This window comes from Camelus bactrianus, chromosome 32, assembly GCF_048773025.1.
Source record: "Camelus bactrianus isolate YW-2024 breed Bactrian camel chromosome 32, ASM4877302v1, whole genome shotgun sequence".
Lineage (NCBI taxonomy): Eukaryota > Metazoa > Chordata > Mammalia > Artiodactyla > Camelidae > Camelus > Camelus bactrianus.
Genome location: NC_133570.1, coordinates 22070890 through 22084193, shown reverse-complemented (window position 1 = coordinate 22084193; position 13304 = coordinate 22070890). Strand labels below are relative to the sequence as shown.

The following is a 13304-nucleotide window of genomic DNA, read 5'->3' as shown; positions in this document are numbered from 1 at the left end:
CCCTGAGAATTCACCCATGGGGCCCAGTGGGACGCCCCTCCTCTGGGTGGGTGCCCCAGGCCTGGGGTGGCTGTGTCCTCAAGCCAGGGGTCGTCAGCAGGGCAGGGCCTGGCTCGGCTCCAGCCCTAGAGCCAGCTCCCCAGGCCCTGGACCCCTCCTGCCCTTTGCTGAGCCTGTTAGAGGCTGGAGGGGAGATGGCGGGGGGCTGCTCCAATGGTCCTGTGTCATCTCACGTGCCCTTGTCCAGGCGCCCAGTGAAGCCATTGCCCAGAGACAGCACATGACAGGAAGCAGGCACACGAGAGGGCTGTTCACAAGCTTGGCCTCCCCCAAGGAGCTGGCGTGCTCACAGTGACCGTCTCCTCCAGGCCTTCCCGGGGAACCCGCTGCTGCTGCAACATGCCCCCCCCCCCCCCGCCACCACCACGAGGGGCCTGAGAGCATCTCTCAGGTGTCAGGCTGGGGCGGCGGGAGCCCTGAAGGCCTGAGGGAGCGCCCTGGTCGGCCCCACCTTCTGCCTCTGGGCCTGGCTTCCCTGCCTAGCCCCAAGCCAGGCGGGAGAGACTGTGGGCACCCACCCTTCCTTCCGTCCAGGCCCGGCTCCTCAGGCCGGGCAGTGGGGCCAGCTGGGCCCTCTCCTGCTCCACAATTCCGCTCTCAGACCCCCACCCCCAACCCACTCCCGCCGGCTTTGTTCCTGTCCAGGATGCACCTGGGTGGCCTCTGGCCCGATTGTTTGCTCGGAGGCCAGCTGGGCCACATCAGGGAGAAAGAATGCCAGACCCAGGATGAAGCACCCAGTAGGTGCTGGGGCCAGTGTCCTGGGAAACCGCAGGCCACCCTAAGGTACTGACCACCTTCTCCTCCATCGGGAAGGGCACCCACCACACACCTCCTGGGATTCTGGAACTGAGGAAGTGTGGGGACCTCACAGGGCTCCAGTTTATGCTCAGACTAAGGCCCTGGGAATCAGAATCACACCAGGAAGCTCCCCAGCGGCTGGCAGCCAGGAGCCACAGGACCACCCCCGGGTAGACGCCTTAGCCTGCGTCCAGCAGCCACCCTGTGCCTCCGAGCCCGTCTGGGCACGTCTGTGCAGATGTGGAAACTGAGGCCCAGATGGGAGTGGGGCCCTGTCCTGGGCTACAGTGGTGGGACAGCCCCTGGCACGCCGACCTTGTCACTCATCACCCTACGAAGTGCCCTATGCCAGGAGCCAGGCGCTGATCCAGCTCTTGCCAGAGCATCAAACCAGCCACCACTCCTCACTCCCTCTGCACACCAGCACCAGGCCCCACCAGGCCCCTCCCTCCTCGACATCAGAGAGGACACCTGGGAGCAGGTCCAAAGGGGACCCTTCCTGGGGTCAGCATACCGCAGAGGAAGAGCCCCAGCCTGTCACAGGTGTTGGTGGCAGACTAGGGGAGATCCGGGTGCCCTGCTTCCTGTCCGATGGGTGCTGGAGACGTGCCATCCGTGCTCTTCCTCAGCCCTCCGGTTCTGCCTCCTGGGATTGCAGACTCCTAGTATCTCCCTCCTCAGGACCCCAGACCCACTCTCACCCCCTGACAACACACATTACCCTCCAGGGGCTCCTGGGGTCTTTCTTTGCACCCTCCACTCTGACCCCGTCGCCCCCGCCCCGGCCCTTCCTCCAAACCCGGCCTGCTCCCCCAGCATTCCAGCCCACGCGGGTGGGCCGGGCCAGAGGAGCATGGTGCCCTGTGCTGCTGTGCCCCCACCCGGCCTCCTAGGGCTGGGGCTTCAGCCAGTGCTTTCCCAGACACTGGTGCCCTGACTGGAACCCGCCCTCACCCCGAAAGAGCACAGAGCCTGCGAGCACAGGCTCCCTGATGTGTGGCCACGTCTGCCACTCAGACAGAAGCTGACCAACCCCAGGACAGGACAGCAGCACCAATGAGCAGAAAGCAGAGCCCCCGGGCTGGCCCCGCAGAGCCGGGTCTCCCTGCTCACCGAGGCCCGGCGCGCAGAGGCGGCTCTGAAGTTTAGGGAGTCGGTCTGCTCCTGAGGCAGCCGGCACACCAGGCAGGAGGGACTTTGGGGGGGCACCTGAAGGACAGCAGCGAAGATGGCCAGTGCTGCCCCGCTGCCCGGGTCGGGCGGGGTCAGCCCTCCCGCCCTGCCCGTCTCAGAGGCTCTCTGGCTGCGGCGGGACTTCCAGGCGATGCAGCGGAGAGTGGGTTTAGTGTGAGCCCCAGCCCCGGCCCCAAGCTGCTGGGCTGAGGGGCCATGCTTGGTCCCCGCTCGGTCCTTCCCACATCGGCCTGGACGCCCACAGCCGTCAGCCCCACTCACAGGACACACCGCAACTCAGCCAGCGGTCCCTGGGCCTCCCCCAGAGCGGATCGCTCACTGGATGAAACCCTGACACGGGGAGGGGGTCGCAGGCCCGGGAGGTCACCCAGTGTGAACAGAACACGACGTATGACGTGTGCCCTGTGTTGGGACGCAGGGCTGCTCCGCTGTCCGCGGTGGAGGCGCTGTCATTCCACATGCCGAGCACACGAAGGCTGCACTGCCGGCGGCCTGGGAGAGGTGCAACCATTGATTTTTTTTTTCCTCTGTAATTTTACATATTCTGAAAATTATCTCCAAAAAAATACAGTTCTTAAAAAAACAACTCCAAAAACCTCACGGCGCCTTCCCCCATTCAGAGCAGCACGTGTCTGGGCTGCAGTTAGGGGATTCCAGGTGGGGCTCTCAGCTTGGGGGCAGCTCAGGTGGGCTTCCAGGCCCTGGCTCCCGTCACAGGACCTCCGCGGTCACAGGGCTCGCCCGGGCCATCCCTGTCTCAGGCGCAGTCATCTGGCCAGAGCCCCAGCCACTCCCGGGGGCCCCCACCCCACTCTGGGCCAGGGGCCTTCCCTGCCGCAGCCAGTCCGGGAGGCAGCGAGTTAGAAAAGTCCACACGTGATGTGTTCCAACAATTTTAATACATTCAAGAATATTTACTAGAACAAAATTTAAAAGTATTGTTAGCAGAAGCCCGTTTGTTGACAGAAAAACAAAACTGGTCCTTTTGCTGTAAAGCTTGTGCTTAAAGGGAGGAGGCAGGACGACTTCCTGGAGGCCTCCCAGCAAGTGCGCTGGACAAAAGCACCTCAGAGCATCACTTCTAGGGACACATGACCGGCAAGAATCATCCCGTGAAGCCGACAGTGCAACCAGGATCCTACCAAAAAAATCTCACTTGCTGATCCACGTGCAGATGTGGGCAGCCTGGCCGCATGGTCTGTGGTCAAGGAGACAGCCTGGGCCTGGCAGGCCCTCCCAGAGGCCACCCTCTGCCCCGTCACCGTCCCCGGGGCGCAAGGCCGGGCAACGCCAGCCATGAGGGCACAGCTATCAGCAGTGACCACCATCTCCCGAGGATGCTGGCGACCCCCGCCCCACAGCAGGAGCAACAAGGCTGACACTGGCTCGGAAGGGACATGGTGTGACGGCAGATCCAGGAAAGTCTCCTCCATTGGACGAGGCCCCTCCCGACAGAGCAGACGACATGCGGCCGCACAACAGATCCAGACAGACGCACAGGCCTCCCCGCGGGCAGGTGAGAGAGAAGAGCCCCGACAGCCGCTCAGAAAGAGCGCAGAGCACCGGAGCCGCGACACGGGGACAGAGCTGGTCAGGGAGGGGCAGGGGTCCGCCGGGGTCTCCACGTGCACTGGGGCTGCACTTTGCCCACCAGGCCTCTCCTTCCACGGCTGAAAACAGGTGTCTCACACAGAGCCTGCAGGTTCACCACGCGCCTGGGACCTGGGCCCACGGCTGCCCACACAGCCCGTCTTAACAACCGGGCTCTGCCCTGGGAGGTCGGCTCGCCCACCCCTGGTCTGGAATACCCCCCACTGGCTCGGCGGCCCCGCAACTGGGGCGGCTCTTCCGCAAAGCAACAGGTCTCCCCGTCATTCCAACCACCGGCGGCTGCATCAGGTGCGCGTGGGGGGGGGGGGCTCCCTGCTCCTGGGAAGGGCCGCGTGTCAGTCACCCCGACGCAGCCTGGCCTCGGGCCCCTGCGAGGAGAGTTAAGGCACTTTCTTCCGTCCCCGCCAGGAGCATCGTCGCACCATCGGGCCCCTCAACTTGTTCAGCTTTCCCTCCTGCTTCGTCTGACGACGTTCCCACCTCACGTCCAGGGTCTGTGTTTTATCGCTACGCTCACTATCAACAGCTTAACTTTGGTACTAACAGAACAGAAGCTATTTTCCCCAATATTGCTCGTAAGAAAAAAATTTTTAGCTGGAGAATTCCTCTGACCAACTCTGTCCAGAAACCTGACGTCAGCACTGGCAGGCAGGGCGGCAGGGAGCGCAGGGCTGTGTCTCGCCGGCGAGGCCCCGCCACACGGAGGGAGGGAGGGAAGCAGGGATCGTCAGGGGCCCGTTTCCCTGCCTGGGTCGTGGTGCTGTGGCAAAAGCTCTCAGGACCCCCGCAAGTGGCCCGCGCGTTCACCCCCTTCCCACCAAGTTCAGTGCACGTGCGCCCCCTCCACACCCGCAGTTCCCCGTCCTCCTTGGCAGACCCGCGTGTGCGCTGAGCCCTCGGGGCAGGTCCTGCAGGAAGCCTGGGCCACGGAGGCTCACGCTGGGCCCGCGCTCAGGTCTCGAAGTACTTGTAGATGGCCGTCACGTACAGCATCACATTCTGCCAGTCCGGCCGCTCAGTCCGCACCATCTCATTGATGTCCTGACGGAGAAGGAGAGGCTGCTCAGAACCCAGGTCACCTCCTGCTGCAGCACCACCTGCTCTGGGGCTGGGTGCCCACCCAGGACCCACAGGACTGTGGTCCTGACCATACGGCCAGGGGCCCAAACGCCCGCTCCCTCTCTCCAAAGTGCCCGGAAAGCACCTGCTCCGTGGGTGTCAGCATCGCTGAGCTAGCTGCCTTCCACAGCCCTGAGGCTGGAAGAGTCTCGTTTTCTCTGGGGCCTCCTCCCCACCTGCCCTCCCCAAGCCCTCCCTGTGTCACCAGGCACCGCCTTGGGAGAGCCCATGTGCCAGGCTCCCAGCTCATGCCCTGCCCACGGCGGGTGACCCCCTGACATCCCAAGACAGTTTTGAGTGTGTCCCACACGACATCTGTGGTCTGGGAGATGTCATGTGATGCTGCAGGGAAGTGAATGGGGGACCCCAGGATTGGGATGTGCCAGGGGCCCCACAAGAGATCCGCTGTTGCTGAAGGACATCAGAAACCACGGGAAATAGAACACGTGTGTGTTCAAAATAGTCTCAACAGAAAGTTTTTAGGGTGGGGAAACGGCCTGCTTTTTATAGATGAAAACTTTACCTGTGCTGTGAAATACCCCGATAGTGGGAAGTATTTCAATACCTCAAACTTCTTCTCCACATACACCTGAATAGAACCCACCTTAAAAACATGTGTTTCTACAAATTCAGAAACTACATTTATGGAACTCTATGTGAACACCTACAGTGTAAAGATAAAGGTAAATACTTCTTCAAAGCTACTTTTCGATTGTTTTAAGTCAGGGACGGGCACCCGTTGGGTAGGAGGCAGCACAGGGGGTCCCTGATCTGCGGACCCGGAGCCACGACACCCTAGACTGTTTATCTCATTAGTGGCCCCAGGTCAGTGGAGGGGGGGAGGTCTGCCTTGCATTGGATGCAGGATCTCCTCCGTGAAAGTCAGGCCTGGTGACGAGACAAGAGCCCCAACAGAAGCACGTGTTTCCTGAGCTACTGCAGCCGCCGAGTGAGGCCTCAGGGTGACCCTGACCCTAGAGCTTCCAGACGGTGCCCTTGAGAAGGGCCTGCGCCCCCTACTTTGACACAAGCAGGCAGACCTGCCAGAAGGTGCCTCTGACACCGAACTTAAAAGCTGAACCCAAGAATTCAGTTAAGGAATAAGCGACCCAAATCAAGGTCACCATGCCTGCGGCCGAGACCACCCCTCCAACACAGGGCGCTTCCTCAAGACACCTGACCTGAGGCATGAAGCGCCCGGGGCTGGGGGCCGTTTGCACACCACCCGAGGGCCGTCCTGGGCCCCTCTTGGGGGCCTCCCTCAATAAAAAGGATGCTCTTCTAACAAACAGGGGACCCTGCCAGCACCCCCTCGGGGGGACGGGGGCTCACCAGTGTGGATTTGATGCCGACACTCTCAGCAGCCTGGAAGGCCAGGGTGAAGTTCCTTCGCTGTAAGAGAAACCGCACGTCTGGAGTGGCCGAGCAGGGCCAGAGGAGGGCAGCCCGGGGAGGATGGATGGATGGATGGACACCCGGCCCCAACTGTACCCCGTGCCCACCGCCCTCCTCCTCAGGGCCCTCCCGCCCTGCTCATGAGCAGCTGTGCAGTGACCGCCACACTAGTTCGTCCCTCCCCACAGAAAAGGGTCACTTCTCACACATCAGCCCAGGGCTGCCCGGACACCCTCAAGCTGGTAAGAGACACCTGTGAGGTCATTTCCTCCCCACGAGGATCTTCAAGGTCATGTGAAGGGCAGGAGTGACTGATGGGGGGGCACCAGAGGAGGCTGGGCCTGGGAAAGCTCCCCCCTGCAAAGCCCTGACCCTAAATGCTGTCACCCAGGGAGGACAGATGGTCCCCCAGGAACGCCGGCACCAGGGCTGTGAAATGCCAGCGGCGTGGCCCCACCTTCTCCTGGCCGTTGAGCTCCTGGTAGGGGATGTGGGCGGGGAGGTACGTATGCAGGAGAGCACAGAAGGCCAGCCCGTCGTTCCAGCTGCTGCTGAAGTTGGTGATGTCAATATTCTGCAGGAGAAAAAGGAAAACATGTCATCGACACACACCGGGGCTCCTTGGGAGACAGTGAGGAGGGTGGAGGGGCCTCTGGACAAAGCAGGGCGGCTGGGGGCTGGGTCCCCAGACCAGCTGGTGCCAGTGACTGGCTCTGACCCTGCCCACCAGATCACCGAGCCACCCAAACCCTCGTGTGGAAGAATCGTGGCTCCGGGAGCAGCAGTTCCAAATGAGTTAGAGTCCTGGTCCGGCCTCCCCTCTGTTTTCGGGGACATCACAAGCCCTGCATCCTGAGGACGGCAGCCGCCAGCCCAGCATGGCGCCAGAAAGCACCTCCAAGAACCACCCCACGTCCCAGGTCAGCTCCTCCCAACTACAGAAGTGACATGTCACTCACGGTCTCTAGCACACGATAGAGCAACCCGGCAGGTATGCGGCCTCTACCTGTATTTGCAAGAATCCTTCTGAAGTTGAAACTTCCCAATTAAATTTAGAAATTCACACACTTTGTGAAAATGCCACAAACTGAAAAAGAGCATCTCCACCCTCAAGCACCTCGTGCTTTGTGCACCCTGTGCTAGTTTCAGGCAGCCTCCAGCTAGCTGCGTGCATCCACTTCCCGGGAGACCTCAGCCCAGGCTCCGCTCCTGGACGCAGCCCCCGGCCTCCGGTTCTCACTCCCACGGGAGCAGCGATCACAGAACAACACCATTCACGCCCGTACAGTTTTCCAGAGTCTGCCACCCCTGCTCCTCTTACTAAGTGTTGGGTCCTGACACCATGCAGGGACCTGCAGCCCCTGGACGAGGGGAGGGCAGGGAGGGTGGGGACAAGGCCACCTTCATCCAGGCTCATGGCCCCAGGGGTGGGGTGTGTCTCCAGACAAAAGCAGCTGGTGACGTGGACGAGGGCATGGCTGGACCTTCCATAAGCCCTGTAACCACAAGAATGGTCCAGCCCCGACAGCAGGCGCCCAGAACACTGACCCCGGGGCTTCTGCTCAACCACAAGCCTCAGAAGGGCAGCAGCTCTGCAGGGAAGTGTCCCCAGGGTCACCCCCTTAGTCACCACCTATCTGGCCCAGAGACTGTGGTGAGGAAAGTGGCCAGATTAAGGCACGAAGGGTGCAAACCTGCCAGAGTCACAGGGGAGGCTGCGGTCAGCCTGCAGGGGACCGCGTGCCATCTGACATCCATGCACACTGCCAGCTGCTCAGTGACATCACCCCCAAGGATGAGGCCTGGGCAGCCCCTGCCATGGTGGTCCCCACGCTTCTGACCATGAAGACATGGTCCAAACAGGCACCTGCCTACATTCCCAGCAGGGAATGCCACCTGTGTGCCAAGAGCCACATGGGGAGGAACCAGGTGAGGGACAGGGTCACAGGTCTCAAGGGCTGGGCTGGCAGCACGGTGGACGGGGTGGGAGCCCTGGGCCCGAGCATCTGCGGGCAGTGTGACACGACTTCTCACAAACACAGGCACGTTTTCCTGTTAGGAGGTTCAGGTGTGTAAGGACCTTGCCGACACCTGGACCTGCCCACTCCTCCTGGTCCTCCAGCCGAGCACCCTAACCAGAATGAAGTGCCATCTGGGCCCCGCGGCAAGGACAGAGAGCAAGAGGCTTCTCCGTGGCGCGTTTGAGCTCTGCACCAGTCGGCGGCGGCGTCTGCGGGGGCTCCGGCCGGCCTGGGGTCACAAGCTTGGCTGGAGGAAAACAAACCTCCACTTCCTGCCGCGGCCCCTCATCCGGCAGAGCCGCCTACGTGCCTGGCCTCACCGGCCGGCGGCAAAGCTCTGCTTCGGCCCCAGGGGAAGCGACTGTGCCGGGCTCCCAGCTGTGGGAACACACCCGCCCCAGCCTGGAACCCGCAGCCGGGGCAGTGCCCCGTCCCGCACACTCCAGCGCTTTAAAGCCCAAGGAGACAGTGCGCCTCAAGTTCCTGCAACAGACACGCGACCACACTTCCAAACTGAAGCAACGAAGCCCAGACCACTGTCCGGAGCCCCGCAAGCCGGACGGGGCCGGCTGTGCCCACCCAGAGAGGAGGGGGAGGGCCCGGCCTGAGACTGCGGGGAAGGAGCCAGGCCCTGCACGGAGGCCGGTGGGAGCGGGGAGCAGGCCTGCACCCTCTGCTCCCATCTCACCGCCTAGTTCACTGGTTTTATGCTCAGGACTGAAAAGTCAAACTACTGTGAAATAACAGATGGAAAGCAGAAAAGTGTACAAACAGGCTGGTCTCCAAGGTGAAAAGCACCATGAAGACAGGACATTCCCCTGACCCGCGTATGCCCTCTGGGCTGCACAGTTGTCACGGCACATTCATAAAATGGCAGGATTCACAGGGATAAGTGAGTGGAAAGGTACAGAACTGTCTGAACTTCCCAAGAAACAGCCATTCCTACAGGAGCCAGCCCCTCCCGCTCACCCCAGCCTCCTACCAGCTGGGCCAGAACCAGGATCACAGGGGCTCCAGGCCTCAGGACAGAGCACTGGGGGCGGGGGACCTGGGCCCAGCCAGGCTCCTCACCTCAGTGATGCAAGCCCAGGGGCAGACCTGGCCCCTCGCCCTCTCCCCATCCTTTGCTCCCTGGGACCCTAGAGTGACTGCCAGCCCCGCCACCCACGGGGCTTCAAAGGAGAACAGGGACAGTCCATGCGGGTGTGATGAGGAGCTCAGATAATGAGCTGCCTCAAAACCCTTCAAAACCCAAGGTGGGAGAGACGGTGGCTCTATGGTCATTCACTTCAAAGTGCCCTCCGCAGGGGGTGGCGGGCCTCCCGGGGAGGACCATGTCCCTCCAGGGGGATGAAGGAGACCTTGGCCTTGGAAGGAGGGAGCCACTGCGCTGACCCCCAGCAAGACACCCTCAGGCCTGAGGGCGGAGGCCCAGGAACCACTTGTCAGGGCTCCATCCCTGGGTGGTGAGTGTCTCCTGGCATGAGGGGGTGTGAGGGCTGCAGAGATACTCAGGCATAAAGCAGACTGGACTTGGGACCAATTGGCCACAAGGGAGCGAGCATGCAGCGGGGACACTGGGGCCTCTGTGAACACGGCGCTTGCTGTGAGAGGCCCGCCTGCGCCCAGGGAGGCACCTGGAGCTCTGGGGAGGGGGCTGCAGACCAAGCCCCTGTTGTAAGGGCCACGCAGAGGAGAACTAACGGGCAGAACAAACAGAGGAAGAGGGAGTCAGCCCAGGAGAGGGGTCGGCAGCATGAGAACTGGAAACCCCTGATCCTGGCAGCACTCAGTCGCTGGGGGCCGCGCACCCGCAAAACCACAGGCCACGTCACCTGTACAACCTCCCCCTCCCACAGACGTGCTTTTCACAGCACGTTTACTTCACAGAGTTGTCTGGAAATGGAATGTCCATCTTCAGAAAGTGACATCTCCAGGGCAGGCAGGGCCTGGGCCAGGGGCCACACGCAGGGCGGGTCAGGCGGGATAAACAAGCCGTGTCGAGGGGAGGAGCTTGAAGGAGAGGCTTTCTTATGTTCACTCTGCACAGGCAACGGCGCCAAGCTCCCCAAGAAGAAAACAGCTTTCTTTTAAAACAGAGACATAGTGATTACAGTGCAAGCCACTGGCGCATGGATTCAGGTCTCTGAGGGCTCCCCAGCACGAGAAGAGTCTGCGTCCGGACAGAAACAGGAGGCTTAACAGGATCCAGAGCGAAAGTTCAAAAAAGCCTCAGGCACAGACTCAAATTAGGTGCTTCGCCCCATTTATCCCTGAAGGCGAAGTCCTTCCATCCAGGAGATGTCGACGGTGACCTGGGCGGACGGACAGCAGACTCCATGTGTCACATTGCCCAACCCTCTCCCCAAGGAGGGTTGGCTCTGGTGGCTCCTGTGACCGTGGCCTCAGGTGGATCCCACTCCTCTGCACTGAGGGTGTGGGGTGGGGTGTGAGAGCCAAGAAGTTATCCAAACCTCCACAAAAAAAGATGAAAGAATTTAAAAATGTTTCAATTTGTCTGAAGTTTAATTAAGGGCCATAAACACCCCCAAACACCACGTTCTTAAAATAGTTATTAAGGTTCTGATCTATTTTAGGAAATGCCACTTTTATGGGCATAAAGCAGGGCCAAAGCCCGTGACTCATCCCTGTAACTCACAGCACCAGCTCCCTCTGGCCGTGGAGGGTCCTCCCATGACCGACACACCGGGAAGTGGGGTGCTGGGGCCACGCCTCACCTGCAGGAGGTAGGAGGGATCCTCGCACAAACCCCTGGCCACGGGCCTCAGCCAAGGCTACAGGGCAGTCCTGCGGGTGTCTGGGGACCTGGGTGAGGTGGGCAGGGGTGCAGCATCTACAATGGGAAAACCCCCCACAGGCAGTTTTCACGGCCTGGAGGGATGGCCAGGGAGGCTGAAGGCCTTGGGGCGCAGGCGGCAGCATCCAAGTGAAGCCTGGGGACCTCGTGTGTCTCCTGTTTGACGTCCAGCCAGGCTCTGCCCCAGTTGGGGGAGGGAGCGCGGATGTTGGGGAGAGCGAGGCCCGCTCACCTGGGTGTCGTGCTGAGGCTCATGTGTAAAGCGGGAGGAAGTAAGGAAGGAAGTCAGGGCAGGCAGCCCAGGGTGAGCCAGAGACCCTGAGGACAGAATCCCACATCTTGGGCGGGGAGGGGGTTCCAGTAAGGACCCTCCATCCTCACTGTGCCTCAGAATCACCTGCAAAGCCTTTTCCAAGCGACATGTGTCCAGCCCTCCCCTGGGAGGTCGATCCGCCTGATCTGGGCCTCATAGTCCATCAGGGTCCCCAGATGCCCAGCACGCAGTCAGGAGGCAGGAGCACCGGCCCCAAGATGGAGGTGCACCACAGTGAAGAACCACTGGCAGACTTCGGACGTGGCTTCTGCCCCGTACCTCTGTGCACCAGGTAGGTATCGTGGCAACTGACCTACCCGGCTGAGAGCGTGTAATGACCCAAGAGTGGGTTTTATGAGAACTTATTATGGCCCTGCTTTAAGTTTTTAAAAAACAAAAATAGCTAAAGGTAGGAGGCAGGACACCAATCTGCCTCCTTCACCATCAGGGTGCACTGGGGGGCTCTGCTCACTCAAAGGAGCTTGTTCTGCGGTCCGTCCCCTGTGAGGGGCTGTTCCCGCGTCCAGGGAGGAAGGCCGCCCACAAGACGCTGCTGACGCGCTCAGGGCAGCACCTGTGCCAAAGGCCCAGTGACGACATGGAAGGCACCACCAGGTGGTGTAACCTGCCCCAACGCTTCCTAGTCAGATGAACCTATCTCGAGGGAACAGTTCAAAGTCAATAAACAGCACCCACAGAGATCAGACTGATGGCCCACGTTTCCCAAAAACCCTCCAAAAGGCAACTTTTCATGGAGAAACACACAGGAACCACGAGGTCCGCTTCTTGACAAGTCAGGAGACTGGCACCGACGAGGTCAGCTGAGTCACGAGCCCTGGGCCATCTGAACAGTTCCATCCGCAGCTCCTGCCTCTGCTCTTCTACATGGCGTTTCGCTTAGCAGGGTCACTGCTCACTGAAATGCGATTTCAACGGGAGGAGAGACAGTAACCCTGGCGTGAGCCCGGGAGGACTCGGGCGAGGGAGGGAGGGGGCAGGGTATCCTGGTCCCAGTGCTCCTAGGAGGTGTTGGCAGGATGAGAGTCAGCCCTCAGCACATCCTGGGGTGGCCTCCTCAGTCTCTCCTGGGGACAGAGGTCGCCAGCTTTGTGCCCAGGCTCTGAGGCGGACGGAGGAGGTGCAGTCTGGCTGGTGCGGGCCTTGAGTCAGCTCCCCGGGCAGGGCCCCTCTGCCTGGGCCGGGCGGGAAGGACGGGTGGCTCCAGGACCACTGTGTGTTGGAGCTGCGCAGGGCGCCCCTCCCTGGACTCGCTCCTGAGGCAGCAGCGAGGTCTGCTGAGTTAACCTGCTGCATGAGAAGAGCCCTGAAGGAGAGAGAGAAGATGGCCCAGAGGATCTGAAGGTTTCCATATAGAGATGGGCTTAAAAAAACTTTCAGTTTCTGAACATGAGGGCTGCCGGAATACAGTGGCACTTCCTAGAGCAGAAGGACAGACACAGGGTGTATCTGGACTAACTCAAATACCTTAAATTTGAAAAAAAATGATTTATAAAAAAAGGATGCTACCACAGAGACTACGATACACTATTAATGGAATCAGAGCAGACCCAGACCAGGGTACGGGCGGGGACCCCGGCAGGGAGGTGCCAAGCCCCTGGTCTTCCCTGCACAGCGCCTCTCGTTTCTGAAGCCGCAGGTAACACGTGTCCAACCAGGACGCCGCGGTCCAAGCAGCCTGGCCATGATGGGCCCAGGCCTGGCAGCAGCCAGGGAAGGAAACGGTCTCAGTAAAGAGGTGCTCAGTGCAGTGCACTCACCTCAAGATGAACCTACTCCTCGGCTCCCAGCAGGAACCGCTGCTCTCGCAGATCTGTCAGTGTGCTGGTTCCACACCTACAAGGCGCCATCTTGGCAGAGGGAAAATGGCACAGCATCTAAGAAGGGAACACCACTGCAGGGCCACCCAGCACTTCCCCCAGAGCCCAGCTCCACGGCTCTCAACCTGGCCCTC

At 60.9% G+C, this 13304-nt stretch overlaps 1 protein-coding gene across 3 annotated transcripts in view; it reads right to left on the bottom strand.

Annotated features, from left to right (window-relative positions):
• Positions 1-2935: 2935 nt before the first annotated feature.
• The window catches only part of SPECC1L (sperm antigen with calponin homology and coiled-coil domains 1 like), a 112618-nt gene continuing 102249 nt past the window's right edge, over positions 2936-13304 (bottom strand). For 2 of the 3 annotated variants that reach the window (XM_074356451.1, XM_074356452.1), the window contains 3 exons: positions 6638-6754; positions 6118-6177; positions 2936-4707 (listed from right to left, as the gene is read on the bottom strand). In XM_074356451.1, the coding sequence (XP_074212552.1) occupies positions 4618-4707; positions 6118-6177; positions 6638-6754 (267 nt within the window). In that variant the 3' untranslated portion in view covers positions 2936-4617. Of the gene's footprint in view, positions 4708-6117; positions 6178-6637; positions 6755-13304 lie in introns of those variants that run through there. The other variant, XR_012503690.1, reaches the window with a different exon arrangement.